The 24,306-nt window shown below is 37.7% G+C and overlaps 4 protein-coding genes and 2 non-coding genes across 7 annotated transcripts in view; 4 read left to right on the top strand and 2 right to left on the bottom strand.

The window, feature by feature from the left end:
- Window positions 1-14,367, top strand: part of LOC144632756 (3'-5' exoribonuclease HELZ2-like) — a 42,395-nt gene extending 28,028 nt beyond the window's left edge. For both annotated transcript variants that reach the window (XM_078491476.1, XM_078491477.1), the window contains exons 29-37: window positions 574-662; window positions 6,966-7,109; window positions 7,522-7,689; window positions 8,069-8,355; window positions 9,200-9,538; window positions 9,880-10,131; window positions 11,426-11,582; window positions 12,961-13,128; window positions 13,639-14,367. In XM_078491476.1, the coding sequence (XP_078347602.1) occupies window positions 574-662; window positions 6,966-7,109; window positions 7,522-7,689; window positions 8,069-8,355; window positions 9,200-9,538; window positions 9,880-10,131; window positions 11,426-11,582; window positions 12,961-13,128; window positions 13,639-13,742 (1,708 nt within the window). In that variant the 3' untranslated portion in view covers window positions 13,743-14,367. The remainder of the gene's footprint in view (window positions 1-573; window positions 663-6,965; window positions 7,110-7,521; window positions 7,690-8,068; window positions 8,356-9,199; window positions 9,539-9,879; window positions 10,132-11,425; window positions 11,583-12,960; window positions 13,129-13,638) is intronic.
- Window positions 1,693-2,236, top strand: LOC144632181 (uncharacterized). Its single transcript, XM_078490782.1, has one exon. It carries the CDS (start codon window positions 1,693-1,695, stop codon window positions 2,221-2,223), a length of 531 nt encoding a protein of 176 aa, XP_078346908.1. The 3' UTR covers window positions 2,224-2,236.
- Window positions 2,260-6,703, top strand: LOC144632757 (uncharacterized). Its single transcript, XM_078491478.1, has 11 exons — window positions 2,260-2,495; window positions 2,595-2,681; window positions 3,419-3,684; window positions 3,797-3,935; window positions 4,108-4,271; window positions 4,383-4,462; window positions 4,717-4,927; window positions 5,061-5,297; window positions 5,692-5,766; window positions 5,952-6,105; window positions 6,195-6,703. The coding sequence occupies exons 1-11, from the start codon at window positions 2,465-2,467 to the stop codon at window positions 6,629-6,631; spliced, it is 1,881 nt and encodes a 626-aa protein (XP_078347604.1). The 5' UTR covers window positions 2,260-2,464; the 3' UTR covers window positions 6,632-6,703.
- Window positions 10,478-10,552, bottom strand: Trnat-ggu (transfer RNA threonine (anticodon GGU)). The gene has a single exon. It is a non-coding gene; the product is annotated as a tRNA-Thr (tRNA).
- Window positions 10,739-10,813, bottom strand: Trnat-ggu (transfer RNA threonine (anticodon GGU)). The gene has a single exon. It is a non-coding gene; the product is annotated as a tRNA-Thr (tRNA).
- Window positions 14,368-18,068: 3,701 nt separating the features above from the next.
- The window catches only part of LOC144633652 (3'-5' exoribonuclease HELZ2-like), a 38,909-nt gene continuing 32,671 nt past the window's right edge, over window positions 18,069-24,306 (top strand). Inside the window, 7 exon segments of the mRNA XM_078492495.1 lie at window positions 18,069-18,215; window positions 19,865-19,946; window positions 20,808-20,841; window positions 21,285-21,458; window positions 22,592-22,628; window positions 22,980-23,119; window positions 23,825-23,881. Of these exon segments, the coding sequence (XP_078348621.1) occupies window positions 19,897-19,946; window positions 20,808-20,841; window positions 21,285-21,458; window positions 22,592-22,628; window positions 22,980-23,119; window positions 23,825-23,881 (492 nt within the window). The 5' untranslated portion in view covers window positions 18,069-18,215; window positions 19,865-19,896.

The following is a 24,306-nucleotide window of genomic DNA, read 5'->3' as shown; positions in this document are numbered from 1 at the left end:
ACACAAGATAAAACAAAGCGGACGTGAAACCGTTGGATGAATATTTTTAACAAGCGAAGAACACGAAGAGCGATTAGAAGTTGAAAAGAAAATGGAACGTGCATTGTAAGGTTTTTACGCGCGCACTTTCCGTGAAGTATTCTATATTTCCTCGTGACTGGCAATGGTTACGTCGTGCTACCTACAAATAATAACCTCTTCAGACAAATTGCCTTGTATTGTGCGGCAAATAATATTCTGCTTATGTATGTTCAACTATCTATGCAAAGACAGAGGTCAAACAAAGCAGCTCGTGCTTTCTACTCATCTTAAATGTACAAAAAAAAATGGAATAAACAACGCTCATTAATCGAAAAATAAAACTATAACTGAACTCGCGCGGCTATCCTTGAAAAAAATTCAAGCTGTTACTCCTCCTTGATAGATGATGCTTATTAGGTGTTTTCTCCAAAAGTTTGCTTATCCAGCTAACCACTAAAATAAGCACGCATTTGACATGATCATTATGTGTTTGATTTCATTGGAAAAGTTGATTTATTTTTGTTTTTAAACGTAGTACTTTACGTTTTGCAGACGAATGATCAAAACTTTGGCAGATCTACCATTGAAGGGCACACGACTGGCCCATGGCATCTGCCTGGGAAATGCAACAAGATTGGATGGTAAGGGGCAATTATACCAGTTCCAATAAATCCAGTAATTTATACCGTACATGTAGGGTGCGGTGGTGGACGTTAGGTAGAGAAATACTTTTACTATACAGTCGGAGCAGTTAAAACAGAAGAAATTCTAGCGATAGTTTATGATCAGCTGATACATCTCTGCAGCTGTGAGATGTGATTAAAATAAGTCTTCAAACCTTTTTAAAGTGTAATAACGTTTTTCAGATGTGCATTGAAATTTATTCCAAACCGGCGTTTTACTTTTTCCAAAGAGATGCATTGTACTTTTATGTTCACCTCGGCATTATTTTTTTTGCAGGTGAAACAAACCGATGCCTATCAATTAACGCTTTATTTTGGTATCATGTATTTAAGAATTAATTATTTGCATAGGGCAGAATGCATGGACATCATTAATTATTCATAATCAGCGAAGCGGCAAATTTGAACGCGAGCGCGCCCACAATTAGAGAATAAAGGGCCAAAATCGGCCCAGTAGCGTTGATAAAACTCGTTTCTCTTATTTTAAAAAGTAAATATCTTCCAATGCACGCGCGGATTTTTGAAGATGAATGTTGTATCTACATTTTAAGGCTAAAACGAAGAAGATTGAGCAAGCATAAGGCATGTTCTTTTGCACTTGAAAATACAGTAAAATTGGCCTTTTTTCGTATGGAAGCCGTTTTTGAAAGCGAATTTCTAAAAATCTTTACTGAATTTTTAAAATGCACGCACGGAATATAAAACTTTTATCTTTTCTTTACAAGAATCCGGTTAAAGTTTTAAGATTGGTGAACGGGAACCACTGTTCTTTTCGGTTTGAAAACTACTAGTTGGATTTGCGTTTGAAAATGGCGCGTTTCAACCGAGTAGGCTATTGTTTTAAGCCTTCGATTGAATAACAATAGTTTCCAAGAGAAAAACAATACCTATTGAAAGCAGGCACTCAAGTGGAAAATGTTTTACACTTCGCGCGAATTTTAAAACTGAACCAAGTGCACCAGCTGACTCATTCGAATCGCCGACCGCAATGGAGACCTTTGAAATCGTTAGTGATCGGGAGCTCTTTTCAGAGCTCTTTGACAACCCGATCAATCCGCTACTAATCAATATGTCTCCATTCGTTGACGAGAACAACCCGATGTTTTACCTCCAAATAAACGGCGAAGCAGTGTTAAAATGGCGAGATGTTTACGGACGTCCACGGACAGTGTTCGACCTGCTTCAACGGAGCATCTTGCCGCTTGGATATGGGTTGAAACCGTCTGCTCAAGAAAGAGTAGGGAATGCACTTCGCGAGAGTGTTAGGCGGTTTCTGAAAAAAATCGGAAACACTAAAGACGGCAAAAAGAGAAAAAGTTTAAAAGCAGAGACCTGGATAAAGCTCGCTATAACACCAGAGGAGATCGAGCGGACTCCCTTCGACGTTATGGTTGAGAACGTGGAAGAAAAAGCGGCTTCCTTGTACGAAGAGATGAGAAAAAAACTTGAACACACTGGCAAAGACTTCGCAGATGTGGGAAAGAAACAACAACAAAGACATTTAACCCAAATTAAGTAAGTCGAACTTTAATCTTACAACCAATGTCAACGGTTACCATGTAAACAATTCAGTAACCAAGGAAAGTTTTTTGACAATTATTAGCTAATACATCGAACTGCTTGAATGGATTCAGTTTAAAATATCATATTGTTTACAATGTATTCTCCTTTTTGGCAGAAATAAAGCTCAAGACGCGCTGTGGTTTGGGAAAACATACGGCCTTATCCCCCAGTCATTAGTGGTCGAAGACAGAAATGGAATGGTCCATGAAATAAACCTCACCCAAACAGGTAAACTAACTTTGCAGTTTAGTATCATCGTATCAGAAAAACTACAGAATGATACAGCAAACATAGGGTATAACTGTTTTCTTTTCTCTTGCTTGACAGATAATGCTGAAAAAGAAACAACAATAATTAGCGAGGAAAACTCTGAAAGCCAAGGCAACCAACAAGAACAGGCAGATAGTTGCAAAGGTAAGTTAAACTAAGATGACAGGAGCAATTATACAACTTCCAAGTATTTCTAAAAACAACATTCTTTAATTTTTGTTTTGAATCAAGTAAGTTAAACTGAGATCACAAGAGCAATCATACAACTTCCAAGTATTTCTAAAAACAACATTCCTTTAAGTTATGTTTTGAATCAAGTAAGTTAAACTGAGATCACAAGAGCAATCATACAACTTTCAATGAAAATAACATTCCTTTAATTTATGTTTTGAATCAAGTAAGTTAAACTGAGATCACAAGAGCAATCATACAACTTCCAAATATTTCTGAAAATAACATTCCTTTAATTTATGTTTTGAATCAAGTAAGTTAAACTGAGATCACAAGAGCAATCGTACAACTTTCAATGAAAATAACATTCCTTTAATTTATGTTTTGAATCAACTAAGTTAAACTGAGATCACAAGAGCAATCATACAACTTCCAAATATTCTGAAAATAACATTCCTTTAATTTATGTTTTGCATCAAGTAAGTTAAACTGAGATCACAAGAGCAATCATACAACTTCCAAGTATTTCTAAAAACAACATTCCTTTAATTTATGTTTTGAATCAAGTAAGTTAAACTGAGATCACAAGAGCAATCATACAACTTTCAATGAAAATAACATTCCTTTAATTTATGTTTTGAATCAAGTAAGTTAAACTGAGATCACAAGAGCAATCATACAACTTCCAAATATTTCTTTCTTTACTATAGCAAAGAAACTCCAGTCCTATGACAGACTTCCAGAGGAAGACAAGCAGAAAATAAAGTCCATTCTCTATATAATGGACAAATTTTCTGTGTCCCAGGAAGCCTACCACGAGCTGACACAACATGACAGGTCACTTCCTAGATCATACCTGGTGAAGGGTTGTCAACAATCACTGGATGATGTGTGGAAGGTCACCAGGACTCCAGGAGAATGTCCCGGGGCAGAGCTCCCATTTAAGGAACTGCTGGAGATTGAATTACGAAAACAGGTTGGTATAAGTACATGTTTCACATGATTCCATAAACTAATAGAAATGTTTTTTCCCTTCCAGAAAATACAGTTCACTAACAAAATACTATTTGTTGTTATTGTAATTGCAGCTGAGTAAATCATCGGCAGATGAGACAACCGTAAAAGTCAAGATTTCAGGGGATGGGGCAAGAATGTCACACAGCAGTTCACTGTTTGTGTGCTCTTTCTCGCTACTAGAGGAGGGCCAACAGATGCTGTCAAGTTCAGGTATGTTTTTTTTCTAACATAAGTTGATTAGGCTCATTGACATCATCCTTTCCCTTTAATGAGTGTTTTATGCAATTTAACTTTTAGTATTCAAAAAAGATATAGTACATGTAGCCAAGCAACAGTTTGTGGCCTCACAGGTTTTTTCAATTTTCTTCTCTCTTATTCAAAGGTAACCACACCATCGCGCTAGTCAAAGGCCATGAAGAATATGGACCCCTGAAAGAGGGTTTGAAGAATGTGTGCCATTCTGTGAACCAGTTGGTGGAGAAAGGCTACATAGAGATTGATGGCAAGAAAGTAAATTTACACTTTCATCTTGGAGGTGATTACAAAGTGAGTAAATAGTACAGACTGAATTAAAAGTACCGTTCAATGCAATTTATCATGAAAGTTTAAGGTAACTTTTGTTTAAATTATAAATTGTTTCTTTTTCTTTACAATTAGTTCCTGCTTCTTGCCTTGGGTATGAAAGGTGCCACTTCAAACAACTCGTGCATCTGGTGTTTAATACACAAGAACAACAGGTAATCGCACATAATTATTGCTTTAGCTCGACTAGTTTTCACTTTCTCAAAGATGAGGATTATTTAGATTACCGTATTTATTTGATATAGTGCCGCGGGCGCTTATTAAATTTTTGGACCCTGAGGGTGGGCGCTTATTAACTTTATATACCTATAAGGCGGGTGCTTATTCGAATATCGGGTATGATCACAAATTTCCTAATCTAAGTTTCCCAACGACTAACTGTGTCTTATATTATTATTATTATTCATAGGTGTGACATGTCAGTTCCCCATGGCCATTACAACTCAAACCAAATGAAAAGGAAGTTTGGGCCAAACTGGACAAGAGCCCCTGGATGCCAGAACCAGCCACTATTTAACATCCCCTTAGAGGATATTGTCCTTGATGAACTACACCTAATGTTGCGGGTGACTGATCGACTAGAAAAGGGCCTCATTTTAGAGGTCATTGACTGGGATCAGGTGAGTGATTATATAAGTAAGATATACCTGATCGAAGAAACATTTACCCAAAAGAATCGTAATGCTTACATTCACAATTCTCTGTTTTAATAAGACTATAATAGCTACAACCACCCTCCACTGGCTTTTGCAGGCAGAGAATTACGGCAAGCCAGCCTCACAGCACAGACAAGCACATTTAGACGCTTTCCTAGACACAGCGAGGTCACTGGGTGTCTCCTTAAATGTGTGGAAGTCCGCAGAGACGAAAAAATACGAGTGGACATCCCTCCTGGGTCGGGAGAAGAGAATTCTGCTAAGAAAGCTACCTGAACAATTTGGGAAGATCCTTCCAACGGGAAGAGTACCGCAGGTTCAAAGATTATGGAATGTAAGTTTAAATATAAGGCAAGCAAGAATTTTACACTGAGCTGATGTAAAAATTTACAACAAATTCTACACTTAGTTAGCATAGAGCAGTTTTCAATTGAGTGTCATAAAACCAAAACCAAAGCAATTACTCTGGCCAATCACAAAGGAGAATAACAATCCAGTGAACCAATCAAAACTCGAATCAAATACATGTACCTGGCACGGAGCGTGGGAAAACGTGTGTGAGCGAGTCACAATTGGTTTTGGTTTTAATTCTGATTGGCCAAGAAAATGGCACGAGATTTTTAAACCAATCACTAAGCGCAGTAAACACAAAACCAAAGCAAACGCAATTCATTTTCGACACTCAAGTGAAAACCGCTCTATACTCAACAAATTACTTTTGGTTTCAGGGTTTCAGCGAGGTACTTGACTTGATTAACAAAGAAAAACATACTGATCAGGACATAAAAGATCTTCAAGAAAAGGTGGGAATCAAATATGCTGGTTTTAGTTATAAGACCCTTTTAGTTTTAATGTTTTTTATAGATAATTTATTCTGCTCTAGTCTGTAGAATGTTTCTCATGAGAATGTTGTCCGTGAGAAAACCTTTGCAACTTAGTGGAAAATTTACACTCTGCAATCATCTTACCATATCGTATTTTTCAACAGGCAAAAGACTGGGCATCGCTGATGGTTAATATGTCTGGCAGTGGAGCAGGCTACCTGCATGAAACCATTATAACGCCATACATGCATGCCTTGGTGTTCCATGTGCCAACAATGATTGAGATGCATGGATCATTAAAGTACTTCAGCGGTCAAGGTATTGTGTCTCAACAACCTCTGAAATGGGCTATGCTTACACTTAATAAAACAACAAGTTGTTTATAATCACAAATTTCTTCTCACCAGGTGTAGAAAAGAAGAATGACGACTTCCGCCGCTACTTCCACCGGAAGATCAACAGGTGGGATGCCTGCAACAGCCTTCTGCTTGTAGAAAAGCGCCAGGAAATGTTACAAGATTATGAACGGCAGCCACGGAAATACTTCAAAAAAGATAACGCCTTCTGGTTGCATGGTGGAAAACAAGAAGTCGCAAGGAAATACCCACGGATTTCAGTGGACAAAACACAAGCTCCTCAAGAACCTGAGACAGTCCCTCAGCACACGGAAACTGGAAAAAAAGTATTGAATCAATCAGCAGGAGAACTGAGAAAGCTTAAGATTGCAGAACTTGTAATCCTATTGACTGAAATAGTGGGTTACCAACCAGAACTTCCTAAAAAGCCACGGAAGCCTGAACTGCTTTCTAAAATTTTGGACATTGCTGTTCCAAGAGGAGAATAATAACTGAAATTTCATAGCAAATTGGCATTTATTTTATATCAAAACTCAAGTATGTGTTATCATAGATTTAATATTGTAATGAAAGGGACCATTTATTTCTATATTTTAAACATTTTTATATCCATAAAGTATGTCACATTAAATAAAGTATTTATTAACTGACAAACTTTGAGTGGTTTTGTTTCTAAAGCCCTGGTAAAATGTTAAGCAGAATCTTTATCATTTGGGGTCCAACAGAGTCCAAAAGTACTATAAATGCTTAGGCATTCTCCGCTATTTGCCATAACACAGTACTTTTTATCATCGTGAAACATGTACTATTTTGAATTCTTAGATCTCCATATTCCTTTACCTGACGACAACCTTTCAATTGTTGATCATGATAATGGCTGTGGCCTACAAAGACTCAACACGCACCAAGTGACGGCTGTTAAAAAATCTCTACGCGGCCGCTTTACTCTCATTCAAGGACCCCCAGGTGCGTTGTCCATAACATATTCAATGCTTTACCGACGTATTATGATCGTTAAATAGCTATGTTACAATATAAATTTCATTAGAACCTTCGAACCTTCAATGAAGTGTCTTCTTTCAAGTAAAATTCCATTAATTGTTGAAACCCGAAATTGTTTGAACAAAAAGCCCTTAATTAATCCTCGAAAATATGCCCAACTACAGCAATATTAAGTTTGACTTAAGTAATCCCAGGACTTATAATCAATTTTTTGCTGTACAGTCACTAGGTGGTTGATAAACTGCTTCGACTGTTTTTAAGTTTTTTGTTGTTGCTACTGAACTTCTTGTTGTGGCTATTACAGTTGTATTTTAAACTGTTTACAAGGCGTGCGAGTCACATGATATTATTTGTCTGGAACATTGTGCATTTTTAGGAACTGGGAAAACCATCACAGGTGTTCACATCGCTTATTGGTTTGCTGCGATTAACAGACAAAACACCCCAGTTGACAGAACAACCCAAGCTGAAGAGATTCCCGACAAAGCTCCACCACAGGTTCTGTACTGCGGGCCTTCCAACAAATCCGTGGACGTAGTCGCAGGTGTGGTATAGAAACGACATGTTGATTAGAAAGGCATGGTCACGTCTATTTCAGGCACAGGTCCTTTCCTTTAGTTACCTCGTCAGCATGCACATTTTGTAATCGTTTTCGGACGACATAACCCCAAGTATCCCTGGGGAGATATCCGGTCTTAATAAGTAAGACAGATTATTATATGGCTAGCTCCGCAGACGGGTTTATGGACCTTGACCACATCTAGGGCCATTAGCACATAAAAAACAACTTGAACTCACTTTTGATCAATTAGTCATACATATGTCGTATTTGCAACTCATCTAATTGCAAAAAAAGTCAAATAGGCGGGTTGTTTGTTTATTTATTTCTTTAAGTTCACGTTTATGGCTGTTTTAATTCGCAGAGTACTTGATGAAGATCGAAGGTATAAAGGTCCTTAGAGTGTATGGAAATGCCATCGAGCAGGAAGAGTTTCCCATACCCAACAAAATAAAACCAGCTCGACCTATTGCCAGCCAGGAAGAATTGAGGGTACCTGAGAACTTGAGAAGAATTGCGTTACATCTCGTGATTAGAGACAGGGAAACGTCACCGTACGCAGGAGAGCTGAGGCGCTACGAAAGACGTTTTGCAGCAAAGAAGAAAAAGAAGAAGAGAGTGGAGGAAACAACAGTCGAAGAGTACCTTCAGGTTAGAACACCGTAATAAAGGGATTTTTTAAACCCAAGATATATCTAATACTCGCTGTGAACACGAGAACCTCGTTTTTTTTTAATAAAGAGACCCATACTGCATGACATGTTCGGTCACGTGCTGATGAGAGTCTTAACGGAGCTACGTCACGGGATTTCGCAGATTGTTGTTCTAAAGTGTTCTGAAATCAGTGTTAGGCGACCTAACTGATGACATCATTAACGAAAACATTGAACATCTAAAGAAAGATATAACCTTAATTTGCAGATAGAAATCAAGCTACGGCTATAAATATCGAATTTTTGGAGACACCAGGAAACCGCATGGAAAGTTAAGCCTTAATTTTTCAAGTTGCAATCCATTTCCATCCGAGCCATCTGCAGCCAAAGACGCTTGTTAATAGCTTCAATGCTCAAATATAGCAATTTTTTAATAAAAATGGACCATTATTTTTAGGTTTCCTACGACACAAATATAAATTTTGGCTGTTTAATAATCTGGTAAAATCCATGACAACTGTGACATACCCCCTTGAATGTGGACAATGTGATATAGTTGTAATACAGTTCTGAAGTTTTTTAGTGGTGTAGTTTGGTGTAGCTTTAAGGTACCATTTTAGCGTACTTAAACGTCTGTGAACAAGCGTGCATCAAGTAGTGTCAGGCAAGTCGCGATTAATGTTTACCTGTAGTTTGATAATTAATACAATGACGAATCTGTTTGATTGGCTGAGTTGCAGGTGTTTTCTTCACTTTTCATTCAACTCAGAAAACGCAAGCGCAGAACCAATGCAAAATCATAGTTTTCTTTACCTTTTACCTTAACACATATTTCCTTGTAGTTGATAAAGACAGCTGAGTTGTGGGCCATTAGAAGCTCGTCTAAAGGAGAATACGTTCAGGTTGTGCTTTGCACCTGTTCTACAGCTGGAAGTAAAAGAATGAAAGATGCATGCAATAACGTCATCCAGTGCATAGTTGACGAGTGCGGCATGTGCACGGAACCGGAAACTCTCATTCCGATTGTCTCTTCAAAAGCACAACAAGTGGTTCTTATTGGAGATCACAAGCAGCTTCAGCCAATTGTCTTGAATTACGTTGCCAGATCGCTAGGGTTGAGGACGTCTATGTTCGAGCGATTTTCCGACTATGCATTCATGCTTGAAGAACAATACAGAATGGTAAGTGAAACTGTTTGAGCTTATGTTTTACAATTTGGTAGAACATCCGTCCCTGAAATCGCTGAAAAAAAAACCCTCGTTTATTGTTTCTGCGTAAGTTACGGAAAGATCGTACCAAAAGCAGTGGTCGCTACGGATTATCAGCTCGGTGATCAAACGATCGACAGCACACACACGGGGATCTTTAATTGAACCAACTCCACCTTTCGGCGATGGTATCGTAGCATCGGTTGATGGGTACCAGATGCCTGTTTATATCTGTTTGGAGCCAAAGAGTTCAGACTTTTCGGCAGCTTTGCATGTTCCGTTGAATTTCACACACAATTTTATCTTCATTTCAGCATCCGGATATTTGTGAATTTCCCTCCAGGCACTTTTACCAAGGCAGATTGGTCACGCCAGAGTCGGTTATTAATCGGGACAGAGGAACTCGACACCGAAGAAAATTTATACATTTCTGGCCTTCCCATACAGACAGAGATTATGTTCCTCTCGTGTTTTGTAATGTGGTTGGAGAGGAGGAAGAGCTGGTTGTGACAACAGAGGAAGGCAATCAACGATCCAAGAGTAACGTGAAGGAAAAAGACAAAGTGGTGAGTTAAAGGGACATATAGATGTCCAGTGCCATATTTGTGTTCTCATGCGTTTTAGCCCTATTCTCTCATTAATTTTAAGATTTTATGCAACCCAAAAATTCGTCACAGGTGTCTACATGAAGTGGAAAGGTTCATAATCGTTTAGGAATTTTTAATGTGTTGGACATTTGAGATGTTCATGAACAAGGGGAAAGGATTGGGGCACAGTGAGTTTGAACTGAAATGAGAAACCTAAATATTGGTTATTAAAATGTAATTAAAGATGGTAAATTTTAAGCTCGGTAATAAATAATGAAGATGAACTGTTCAACATGACTCGAGCATGGGACAAAGAAAAATTTTGAGTCCCCGACGGGAATCGAACCCATGGCCTCCCAAATACCGGTTGGGCGCTCTAACCAACTGAGCTACGAGAGACTCGTTGTGAGCTGGGCCATTTTACTAGGTTGATAAGTGACACGCGTCCTGCATACTGCTAGGATCAGCAATGTCGAATTCATCAAGTTTGTAGTAAATAATAAAGATGGTAAATTTTAAGCTCGGTAATAAATAATGAAGATGAACTGTTCAACGTGACTCGAGCATGGGACAAAGAAAAATTCTGAGTCCCCGACGGGAATCGAACCCATGGCCTCCCAAATACCGGTTGGGCGCTCTAACCAACTGAGCTACGAGAGACTCGTTGTGAGCTGGGCCATTTTACTAGGTTGATGGGTTCGATTCCCGTCGGGGACTCAAATTTTTCTTTGTCCATGCTCGGTCTGTTGACGTTCTCTTCATTTTTTCCGGCTTTCCATCTTTTCTACCTTGATGTTCGCTTCTGTCCTCGTTGCGGCGCGCCTTTCCCTGTTGGCCCCTCCGTCTCTCGTGCTCGGGGCCCCCCGTTGGGGGCCTGGGTCGTCCCGTCGGGGCTCTTTTTCTTTGTCCCATGCTCGGTCGTGCAGTTCATCTTCATTAAATGTAATTATAAAAAAAATGATAGACACCCAAAAGATTGCTGTCAACCAGAATTGTTTTGTGTCGGGTGTTATGTGTTCTTTTCTTAGCCTTTATCTCTTTTTATGACATCCCTGCATGGGGTGGCCTGCAAATGCAGCCGCGCGCGCCGTTTATTAATTTTACCACTATCAAACTCAATCGAAAATTAATCAATAAAATTACATGTTTACTTCATTACTGTGAATTCAAAAATTCCTCTGACTGTCAGATTGGACTCGGCTTACGGTCCCGTAGAGTAAGCCAAATTGAATACTATACCTATAACATACACTGATTCAGATTTTCATTTCAGGTTGAAGTGGTTGACAAGCTAGTCAACACTTGTGGAGTGAGGATGGATCAAATTGTCGTTCTATCTCCTTACCGAGCCCAGTGTCACATAATTCGAGAAGATCTCGCAAATCGGAATTTGTCCAATGTACCAGTTATTTCCATTGTCAAAAGCCAAGGTAGGCCGTGACGTTTTATAAAATAGTTACTTTATGAAAGAGTCACCGGAAAAGTTTATTTCACAAACAAATTTTGAAGAAAAAGCGACATGTGAGCTATTTTACGCTATCGGCGAAAATAGCCTAGCCACGCTAGGCTATGGCTACATGTATGTCACCATGGTGACAGTAAAATTGGTGATGAATATGGATAAGGAAACTCTGTCATTAGCATTGTGCATGGGCGTTTAGCCTACTTTGTTCCCAGTCCCCAGTCGTCATACAGTGCACGGCGTTAGATGAGAGAGCAAGGGGAGATGAGAAGGGAGAAAGCTTTTCTTCCTCTTCTCCCTTCCCATCACCCCTTGCTCCGCCTCCTCGCGCTTTTCACCTCGCGCCGTGGGCGAGACCTAACCCAAAATTCGCTTCCCTATTTCGGACCAGAGCGCACACGCAACAGTTTGGGTCGCCTTTTCAGAAGGGCTTCAAATTACCGATGTTAACTAAATCGCACTTCGCAAGAGGTAAATAACAAAGATATTTAAAAAGAATGAGAGTGCACACCCTATTTCAGGCCAAAATGGTCAGGCTTGAGCGAGCCAGTTTTAACCTAGCGCGCGCGTCCCAAGCAAGTGACCCCACACTCCTCGCTTCTGATTGGTTCGTTCTGAGCATGCGCATGCAAGTTATCCTGGACTCTCTCTTCGCGCGCCTGGGTTCAGCCCCTATTAAAGGCGCGCGGAAGAGAGAGTTCAGGGACTGGACTAGTACAAATCATAACACGAGCTCCTAAATCCCTCCAAATGGGTGATTTGTCCAAGATCTTGGAGCCCTGTAGAACAAATTCCCTGGTTTGCTTAGCACCCGGGCCATATTTAATAACCCAAGGTACTATGTTTTTGTTCTCTTGATTTCTCATGTTATACGACAGAACCCGGGATTTGGAGGCTATCTTGTTAAGAATACGTTTAACCGACCCTCTGTTGTAACCACTGATAACAAAAGCATCAGCCAGGTCGTCTAATCTGATCAGAAGCTTGTCATTGTTGGAGATGATACGTCTAAGGCGTATGCCTTGGGAATAAACCACACTGTTAAAAGTATGACCTGGATGGCACGACTCAGGTGACAAATATCTTCGCGTATCAGTGGGCTTGACAAACAAATCCGTAATGGCTTACATGTACAGCTTATAGCTTGTTGCTTATAACTTTATATAGCCCGTAGCTTGACTGTGTAGCTCATAGTCCACAAATACGAATATGATCATTGTCCATTAGAACAAACACCATTAACTAATATGACGTGCTTCTGGTGTAGGACCCGACCTTGGCCAGACACCAACAAAAAAACTAAAATCCAAAAGGAGACTATTGACCATAAACTATTTCCCCCGCAGGCAGTGAATGCGATTTTGTGATCATATCCCTTGTCCGGTCGTTACCAAACTCGCAGATAGATCACGAGCCTGACGGCGGATGGCTGAGACAGAACCTGGGGTTCGTGACTGATGAGCATCAAATCAATGTAGCTCTGACCAGAGCAAAGCGAGGACTGTGTATTATTGGTAAGAAAAGTTACTATCAAAACCGCTAGAGTAGTAAAAATGCCGTTATAGAAATTTGGATTCGGAGCAGTTCGAAAAAAATTTGGTTCGTGTTTGCGAGCGCCTTGTCACCGATGATGTGATTTTTAAGTCGCTCCATGGCCATGTAAACATCGTTTCCCAAAATTTGTATGAACAATTATGGTACTATCGAGTCAGAATTGAACTTAAAGGGTCGAAAAAACACACGAGATGTATTCAGCTTAATTGCAGCAGAAAGTATCCGAAAGTTGTGTAGCTTTAAATAGTGTAAACGTGACAAAAGTTTTTAGTTCACGTGATCTAGTAGATTGACGCAGCGCCGGACGAAATTTAGCGAAAACATTTTACCACTCTAGTGATTTTGATAGTAAAGTGCGTATGTGTTTTAGTACATATGACTTTTGACACAAATGACACTCTTGCAAATGACACCCTGTGTTGTTGTTTTTTTGTTTGTTTTTTATATTTTTTTATTTTTTTCTATTACAGGCAACAAGAATTTGCTCGAAGTTTGTGAAATGTGGAGCTATCTCATCCAGCATTACCAAAACAAATCATGCTTTGTGGAAAGTGCGGGCTGGCCTCGGATTTAAAAATTTAAACTAAATTGCCATTTCATACTTCACCATACCTTATAGATCACCCTAGAGGTGGGTGGAGGTACTCCCTTAATTATAAGCTATATAGATACATGAGCGGTGATTGTGATGTGTTTAATACATGTTTTTCTTTAATCATTTTTTGAACTGTAACTCTTAGTCCTGAGATCGTTGAGTGTTACGGGAGGAAACAGACGTGAAGTATGACTCTCAAACGTCTTTTTTGAATTTTTTGTGTTAATGTTTTCAATTCGTATCAAGATGATAAAATTTTCATACGGAAAGTTAAAAAAAAATCATTTTATAGGCATTTCAAGTGTAAATAATTATATAACCTAGCTATTCACCAAAATGGTAAAATTAATTTTAGCTGACTCCCGGTGGAATCGTACGCTTGTAATGCAAATTTTTTGCAGTTTTTGATATTTACCTTTTAAAATTAATCATTTAAATAAATTGTATTCGCAAAAAAGATATTTAAATAACTTACGCGACTTCTACGCAGACATTATGGCCTTGAGTGTGTGTGATCATTTTTTTTAAGTTTGCTGAAACATTCCTCGACATAAGTGAAAAAGTAAAGTGGGAAATCTGAAGAATAAAATCCGTTGTTATCAAAGTGTTGGGTTTTGTCAATTCATCGAAAATGATACCTCTTGGAATATACTGATGAATGCGGGTATCGGCCCTATTGCTCAAAAGTTGTAATTTCTCCGATAAGAAATTATACGCGCAACAGGTTCTGTAAAAAAAAAAGGAAAAAAAAGAAAAAAATAGGTACCTATCAGGAGAAAGAGGCTTTTAAAGTGTGTATATGTTAGAAATCAAATATTTACATTGGAGGCCCGGCCAGCACGTCAGTCAAAACGGCGAGAAAAAGAAACATTTATTGATAAACAACATGATGGGTGTCGGTAAAACGCCGACTCGGGGTCGGGGCCGAAGTCGGGGTCGGGGTCGGGGTCGGGGTCGGGGTCAATTTTTTTTTTTAATTCACTGATTCAGAAAAAAAAATACAAAGATTATATTAGCGTGCGGGGCATTTCGAGTCAAAAAAAAGTATTTCCTTCACAAATTCGCCACAAATCTTGATCGTTATAAGTTCAAAAGTATAAAAGAAGAAATTTGTCGTCTAGCACTGAGACAGGTGAAATTGTCTATTTTGGCCGATAGAATTGGCTGCCGACTACTTTCTGAGCGCTAGCTACTCGCTAACATAGCATGAACTTTTTCAGGTTTAAATTAAATTGTACATACGTCTGTGTAGCAAGAGAAAATTAATTCAGGTTTATATCGTTAAAATAAAACCGCCTTTCTCATCCAAAAAAATATTTATAAGGAGGCAGAATTGTTTTGTTGAGAAAGCGAAGCTTGCATTAACATGTCTCGCAATCTTTAAGTTTCTACATTCTGTTATTGTTTAAAATATAAGTGGAGGTATCTAGCCATCTCTCTAATTTGCGTGACCGAAATGCGGAAAGACATTTTAATTAAAATTGATCTTAGTATTAAAATGTATGTACACATCGTTTTCGACGCAAAATAATGGTAATGTGTAGCCTGCCCGGCTTTCATCGCTCCCGCTTACTAAACACACCATAAAATCTTCGCTTGCTGTTCAAATTCGATCCAGTTCACAAATGAAGCAATTCACGTTTGTGCAAAATTTTAAAAAGCTGGCTGTATATTTCGATTGTTGAGGAATTTTCCTGACTAAAACATGTTACAACAAACTGCCCGACGTGCGAGTTTCTCTGTCAAAGCAAACCGCTCTACTTCTTTGAAAATACTTCTTTTGATATGAAAGGCAGCTTTAATTTTCATTACTCAAAAACATATACAATTTAATTTACACCTGAAACAGTTTATGCCCACCAAATTCTACTAAAAAAATCTGCCGCGCATGTTTAAAGTAAACAGATTTAGAATATTTGCGAGACAACGTCTACGCGAGTTTCCCTTGAAATCTCTGTTTATATCTATAATTTGTTTCAGTGGGACAGAAAACCAAAGAGCATCTCAAAACAAAATCTATTTTTTTGAGTTCTTATGAATCATAAGGTGGTTCCGTTGAGGTTATGCTGACGAGGAAGTATTACACCCGCTTTCAGTGTTTGGTTTAGCGGTTTGTTAAAACAAACAAAACGGATCGAAATCCACCAATCACCAGCATGGCCTTTTGACCTTGTGGGTGAAACCAACAACGGTATCCATCGGTTTTGTTTGGCTCATTTCAAACAGCACGTTGAAAGATGCTGTCGAAAGCTATGCACGTAACATTGAAAGCAGGTGTAAATTATTCGATTACAGAGAATTAGACAACAACATCTTACCGCTAAACTGTATGTAAAAGTTAAATTTCACCTCTCGCCTGTTAGTCCTTAACTGAAATTCTTCTCTTATACTTTTGAACTTATAAGGATCAAGATTTGTGGCGAATTTGTAAAAGGAAATGCTTTTTGTCGAAATGCCCCACACGCTAATATAATCTTTGTAATTTTTTTTTCTGAATCAGTGAATTTTTAAAAAAAAAATTTGACCCCGACCCCGACCCCGAGTCGGCGTTTTACCGACGCCCCAACATGATCGCGCTTGGTTCATTTCTTGTTGTGCCAATTTGAATTGCAAATATCTCCCTGTTTATTCCTGCAAAAATTTTCTCGTACACGCAAAAAGTCAAGGAAAGCAGTATATCGTTCCGTTATGTTTCGACTTGTGGAAATGCCCGTCGTATTGCCTCCTAGTGTTTTCGGTAACTTGTCGAGAAGGACTGTCAAAACAAAGATTGCAAACGAGCGGCAGGTGGTCACACAATTTGTTCGTAGAGATTTCAGTGACGGCACTAGCAAGCACGTGTACACTCGTAGTAAATCATGGAAGAAGCCAAGTCTTAATAATTTCATCTTTCGAGGTAAGTACCTACTGAGCCAACATAATATTTCCACTCAATTCCATGTCACTTCTGCCAGTGTTTTAGTCCCAGGTGTAGTCTGTAGACAAAATTAAGTCCACGAATGAACAATGTTCGCGGACCTAGTGCTCAAATCAGGACTAGAACACTAAAACTATTCCAGGATAAGCGTCAGCGGTGTATAATTCGTTTTGTAGGCAACGGATTATTTTAAGCCAGAAAGAATGAATGAACAAGTATGAACTCGGTAAGGGTTCCCGTGACTTAATAAGTTGCATGAGCGTGACGAGACAATAATGTGAATGATTTGAAAGTGTCACGCCGGTGATTTAAAAAAAATACGGTCACTTTAAAAAAAATCATGTCAACATAATTTCTCCATCTGACGCATGGTTATTTATAGTTTATTTCATTCTTTGTACGAATCTTACTTTATGGGTAATCCTATGGTTTCCGAGAAAAATCGAAAGCCTTAGATTTCAGTCACGCGAGTAATTCCGAGAAACCTGACGTGACGTTCGCGCACGAATTATTGAGACAGAAAATGTGATGTGACTTTCAGCAGTAGAAACAGTTCTGTTTGTTCTTTCGACAAATTCAGTAAATGATTTGTATTATTTTCTTCTTTTTTTTTTCTGTCCTGGGTTGGTTAAAGTTCGAATTCTTCGTTGTGTTACGAATCCAGTTTAATACGCATAGTCATGTGATTCTGACTTTCTGAGAAATGTTTAACTTGCAGATTTTTTTTGTTAGTGAATTCCAAGAAACCACAATATAAAAAGATATATTTTTAAATTTTCGTAGAACCAGCAGCAAGAAAATAACAATGATGATTAAAGAAGTTCTTTTTAGACGTGTGAAACGTCACAACACTGTTACTACTTTTCTTAAAAATAGAATTATGAGAGAAATGTAATTTTCGGTTGTTAAGAGTGTAAGACTATGCTATAATTGGGAGCAGTAGAAAAGAATTTTGCTATTCAGTTAAAATGTCGTGCAATTTTTTATATATATGTCCCAGTTCAAAACCTTATGACGTAGTCATGTGGCGATTCTGGGTATCCTATGGCTTTCCGCGAAATGATTATTTGATTAATTCAGTGAATTTCTAAAAACCGGACATTTGCATAAAATAATAAAATTAAACATTTTATCATTTTAAGCAATGGATAGGGAGGTTTGCTTTTCCTTTTTGACAATCATTTATACTTCTTATTGTTTTATATTTTTCTTAACTATATTATTTGTTAATCATTTATTTATTCATATTTTTTTTTTACTTTTTGGCCACGAACCCAGTCTCTCACTTCCTCAGTGAGGTTCCTTTATGAGCGTGCGCTACTCAGTCAGCGGATTAGCAAACAAAATACATAATGAATTAGTACTAGTTTTCCGAGAAAGTAAACACTTTCAATTTTCTGAGAAAGCTTTAATTTTTTTACACGGAACTTTTCCTGTGGATGTTTCAGAACTCTATGAAAAATATAGAATCCTTAATCATTCCAGTTATTTAGGTGGCATCTTGCAAAGGGTTAGTGAAATCTAACGACTTTCAGGTGAGTCATAGCCAAATAGATATTTCGTAAGAAAATTCTAATTCGAGGATCGAGTGATACAAAGATACGTTCTTACACATAATTTTGTCTCCTGATAATCAATAGCAATTGCAAAAAGGCCATCTACCTTCGAATCGTTCCCTTTTATTGCTTGAGAAAAATACGAACAAATAATGTAGAGTTTATTGCGTATACAAGTGGTCTATTGCAAATTAAATTGACGTCCATGAGGAAATGATGTCTTAAAACCGTCATTTAAAGACAATAATTCAATTGTTATGCAACCTGTTCCTCATGAAGAAATATTTATTACCGGCTATAGCGAAAACGAAAAGAAAACTTCAGAAAAAGTCTAGTTTTACCAGTGTCATGCGGGATGGTAGAAAATGAAGCAAAGTAAAATGCGAGCCTAAGCGAAGTACACCCCCAGCTGAGAAGAATCGACGTATTTACATGCCTAGTGTATCTTTAAACGAATCACGCCTTCAAAGTAGCTTACATGTCTAAGCGCGAAACAGGCGCGATTTTTTTGAACTTCAACACCGGCGATAGTTGACGGACGCAATGATCGGCCGGGCGAGTTCGTAGCGTTTTCATTAACCATTGCCATTAATATCGATATTCAAAAAGGTCAGTATATACGCTTAACATCTCTGAACAAAAAATTGAAAAATAAATACAATACGTGTGAGCGCAAATCCCAAAGATGACACATTTCATATAATTATACAATGTTCAATGTACATGTACTATATGCTTCGACTTGTTTGGCAACAAATCTTGAAATTTAGACAATGCAGGATCTGTCTATATTGGACCTTAGCACTCTCCAATAGAATTAAAATGAAGGAATGCCTCTATATAACTTTTTGTTCCTGATTTCATATAAACATATACTGTAAACGCAATTTCGATCAAGACTGTCATTCCTGTTTCTAAAAATCCATACAAACGCATTTAATTAGAAACTGATTCACTTTTTTCCTTCAAATTGAGATGAGTGATGGGTTATACAAAAAAATCCAAATCATGCTTGACTGATTGTAATAGAACTTATTGAGTCATTACGCACGTAACAGAAACCAGACCAGAGACCAGTCCCACCAGAAGTTCGATTTGTCACACGAAAAGTGAGCATAGTTATTTCTTTCTCCATGTCTTACAACAGTTCATTTCAGTCGTATCTGAAATAGCTACAAACAAAAGCAAGAGGTCAGAAATTAAATCAAACCGGTAAAAGCAGAAATCCGGGGAATTTTATGAGGTCTTCAATTCGTTATAAGCAAGGGTTTTGATATACATAGGCAAGTAAAAATAAACGATAATAACGAACGACGTTTCGGAGTCGTCATGACTCCATTATCAAGTTAACAAAAATGAAAAGAATAAACTGTCAGAAAAAGTTAGCTAAAGATTAACATAATAAAATATGCAATGTCACGCAAATAGTTTGGCTCGGATTGAGTCTGATTGGACATTTTGAGATGGTGACAATTCTCTGATTACTAGCATTTCATGCACTAAACAATCAAACTAATTCTTGCACTTCTTAAATTCGTTATGAAGAAAACTTATACCAATTTGAGGTTTGATATATGAAAACCAAAACTTGGCAGTCATTGAAATACTTCGTGCAATGTCTACCACAGATTGTCTGGGTAACTTTACGTGAATCGACACCATGCCTCATGGTAAAAAGAGACGCAAATCCACCTCGCAAAGAAGGGACAGGTAAGCTGCTTTTTTATTGTTCCTCTTGTTTTGTTGCTAAGACACGTCTCTCCACCGATATCAATCTTCCTTTTTATCATTTTGGTGTTTTACAATTTTTTTTATTTGCTAACCTCATCGATCATTTAATTGGTTTCGAATCCTTACCAGCATAAGAAACGTTGTTATATTTAAACTGAAAAGGATCATACAATGTTGCTAACTTTTTTCAGTCCCTTTACTTGTGGCTCTGTACGAGTTTACATATACCTTCCTTAGAACGCTAGCTTTACTACCATGACTATATGTTGAACACATGGTTCCTGCAGTCTTGAAAAGCCCTTGAACTTGGCATTTGCAAAACTATGAATTTGCCAAAGTCGCTGAAAAGTCTTGGAAATGTGAATGGCTTTTGAAAAGTTTGTGACATTTCAAACAACATTCTCAATGTTTGCAAAAGAAGTTATAATTAGACTACTTGCTTTCATTGCTAAGTCTAATGGAAGGCAAAGCCCTGATTCATGAACGACTAACTACAAGTAAAATGCTCCTTCATATTGCTTTGGTCAAACAGTGATTGTTAAACTATGAATAGTGCACTAGACTGGGTAATGACTGTAATGTTAGCATCGATGCTTGTTTTAGGCGGACTGGCAGATGTTAAAAATTAATTATGTGTCCTTGAATATAGTTTAGCTAAATCTGTACAATCCATGGCGATGGCTCACCCTGCACAAAACAAAATGCTAGAATACAAGCCGTGTCTAAAGCATTGAAACTTGTTTATGAAGTAAACAACAACTCAAAGCAACAGAGTTTGGTTGTTCACGTAGTTGCATGGGTCCTCGCATTGTTTGCTGTTTGTTTGCTTGCTACTTCTAGAAATCAGGATGATGCAGGACAGATTGTTGAGGCGGTAAGTCTTATTCTACTTTGTACCATTTTTATGCTAAGCAACAGGGTCTTCAAAAACAAACAGGAAACTGAGAAATGATGTTAACTCTTCTTAACAAGATACAAAAAAATCAAAGCAAAGTGAACTGAATATGTTTTACCATAAATATTTCCTTCTATCAGTAGTCCTCCTTCAAATGGGTTTCTGTCATTTGTGGAGTACTGTTCTACGAATGAAACCATCACTGTTGTTTTTCCCTCGAACGGCATTAAAATTCCAAAAACTAAACTGGTCGATTCTTTAAAACTAACAATAACCACAAGTTATTATTTATTCCAATGGTGAAAAAAATGGTGCCATAGTTCCCAATGATGTAGGCGTGTGTGTTTCAGCCTCTTGAAATCTTACCAAAATTTTGATAGCAAGTTCGCTTTACTGATTTCATTTTCTGTTGGCCTTTTTAGAATCCAGGTTTGCATTTCTTTATAAAAGGAGATTTAGAGCTTCAAAACAGAGATTTTGGAAATGCCATACAAGATTTCAGTATAGCCTTGAACATACTGGACCACAGCTCCACGTCCGCTTGTCAACTGAGAGTAAATGCTCTACTCAGGAGAGCACAGTGTTTCTTTATTCTGGTAAGGGTCTTAAAGATAAGCATGTTGGAAATATTGACCATTGAAATTTTCTTGATCTTTTAAAAGTACAAAAAGAGGTTAATTAGTTTCGAGTTTGAAATATCATTATGATCATTATACTATAGATTTTTTTGTTACTTCGAAGAATTAGTACAAGAAGACATCGATACACGTGTTGTTGTAATGTGAAGAATTTTTTTTTTGACGGTTGTTATTTAAATTGTTATCATGTTCAGGGGAATACGTCAGCCATTCAGCCAATCATTGGCCATATAGTTTGTTATTTCCTTAGTTATTTAGACAATTGTTTTTGGTTCAAATTGCATTTAGGTAGGTTGTTTTTTCTGTGATCAAAATGTAACCGTCCGTCGATGTAGAATAAAAGGTTGTTCAGTTGTTGTTCAGTGAGCTGCAAATTCAACAACATGTATACCGTTATTAATTTTATTGTTTTATTAATCTCTTCACTTCTGCTTGACAACGCACAAACAATATTCATCAGTTGATTATAAGGGACAATAAAATTTTGATTTATTAAAGTTTTGCTTGACGCGTATATACAAAGATACAGTAGAGGAAAATACGGCCGGTAAATACAGTACCAATGCCGCTTGAGGGTGTTCTATTAATGCACCCCTGGGTGTTTCAAATGTTCGTAAACATTGCGAAAAGGTAAATGCGATTGGCTGTACCATCGATGCATGTGTTGAGAGACTGAACGAAAGATAGTTGCCAACGGAAATGCCAGGTGACGTTAAAGGGAGTAAAATGGCGAGCTATATGATCTTTGTCATTGTACGTTGAGACACAAAAAGACTGGGTCTTCTCCCTCTTTACATTTATAATTATATATTGATATAGGATAAAGGCCCATGCAAACGCTGCAGCTTTGCACGCAACAGCTACCAATGACGTGGCCGCATGCTACAAAATTTCGCGCAACATTATTTTCCAAACTTTTGAAACATCCTGCAAGCAGTTACGTTACAGCTATATATTTTGTTTACTTCATAAAGAATAGCAGCCGCACAATTTCTAATCTCCACATTTTTAGAAAAATATATCAATCAATTAATTAATGTTGAGCTTTTTACAATGCATGCAAACTTATTTTATCTGTTTTATCTACACAGGGCCATCGAGAAAACTCCGTACGAGACTGTACAAAAGGTTGGTACATTCAGTGTGTTTCTGTTAACGCTATGCATTTTAGAAAGTATAATTTTTTTTATACAATGCTTATGCTATCTTAATTTCGATTGGCCAAAAGCACTCTGCTAATTCCAGATGGCCACTGTGCCATCACGTCATATTGGATTTATGCATGTCATATATGTCAGTTCGATTTTGTCAAAAGTTTTTAGAAGTTATTAATCCTTTCTAGAACGTTTTGGCAGAAACTTATTGAAAAGGTTCAGAGCCAACTTCCATTTTAGAAAAAAATATTTTGTTGACTTTGATGTCAATGTTGATAAGTGTTGTTGTATATGATAATACTGTTGTTCTTGGTCCTGTCTACAGCCTTCAATCTCAGCCAAGAAATAGGTTTCCAAGATGGAATTTGTGGTGCCATTTTGCTCAAGATAGTTACTCTTGAGCAAATTGGTGATATTCGAGGTGCTTTTCAAATGGCAGTACTCCTAAAGACAATTGATTTTAAGGTAATTTTGGTCAATAATACACAATGTTTTGTCTTTTTTTTAATAAACAACTTTTTTATTGGTAGATTTACAAACCTACAGATATGTCACTGGTTCACTCACTTATCTATCTTAATAAGATTTTTACCAAGAAAATACTAACAGTTTTTCCATACAATACTTGATCGATCAAGACAACCAGTGCGATCGAGCTCTAACGCGCTCTTCAGTTAAGGACGGAAATATGCTCAGTTTCACTTTAACTGACAGGGAAATTGTCTGTGTGTTTCGCCTTAAAGAGTAAGGTGACATCTTTCCCTATATTTTGGATTCAGCAAGCTAGTCTTCTCGGGCGACTTGTTATTCTATTTATTGTTGGTTAGAAATGATTAGCGTGGTAAACGACTTGAAATATTTAAGAGAACCAATATAATTTGGCATGGGAGAAATCCTGGCCTAACTAGTCATTTAGTTGCTTTACAAAGAAAGTTGTCGTACAGGTACTTCGGTTATTGAATTTGTAGCGAACGAAGCTTTAGAAGAGTTGTTGAAGTCCGCGCCGTGAGACATATACACGGATATACTTATACTGCCATTTCAAATTCTAACGGCACAAGATTGATTATTTATCATCATGATTTGTCATGATTTATCATTTAAGAACGTTATCAACTTGCTGCAGCTTCCGTTACCTATACTTAGCAGTCCTCCTCTGTCATATTTTAGGAAGCGAAAGCACACGTTGGCAGACTAAGGGAGAACTTGAAACTTGTTTTCCGAGAGGTATGTTTTGCTTTGGTTCTTCGGCATTTAAGTGTAAACAAAGCGTTCTTGATTACCTACAGCGTCTTTGACCCTACAACTTTCCCAAATAAAGAAATGCTAGCTCAAACCTTGGTTATCTCATACGAAAAGTAAAAGAGGTCACAAATACATGTAAGCCCTTAAATGCCGAGCAGAAGAAGTATTTCACTAAAAAAAAATCTTCTTTTCAGCGACATGTCCCCTGCTTCGTGTTTAAAAACATTAACTGTTTTTAATAGAAACGATTACAGTATAATCAAATTATAAGCAAGACGAAAATACTCGTACATATCTCAATACAACAGCCAAGGGCGCTCGTCGTCGTACGACACCACGACGGCAAGGACGTGAGCTGTAGTTCGAGTATAGGGCGCTTATTCCGGGAAGGGCGATTATTTAATTTC

The sequence above is a fragment of the Oculina patagonica genome, chromosome 12, assembly GCF_052425735.1.
Source record: "Oculina patagonica isolate OP01 chromosome 12, crgOcupat, whole genome shotgun sequence".
Taxonomy (NCBI): domain Eukaryota; kingdom Metazoa; phylum Cnidaria; class Anthozoa; order Scleractinia; family Oculinidae; genus Oculina; species Oculina patagonica.
Note: the sequence above shows the minus strand (reverse complement) of the source record. Positions and strands in the feature narration are given on the sequence as shown.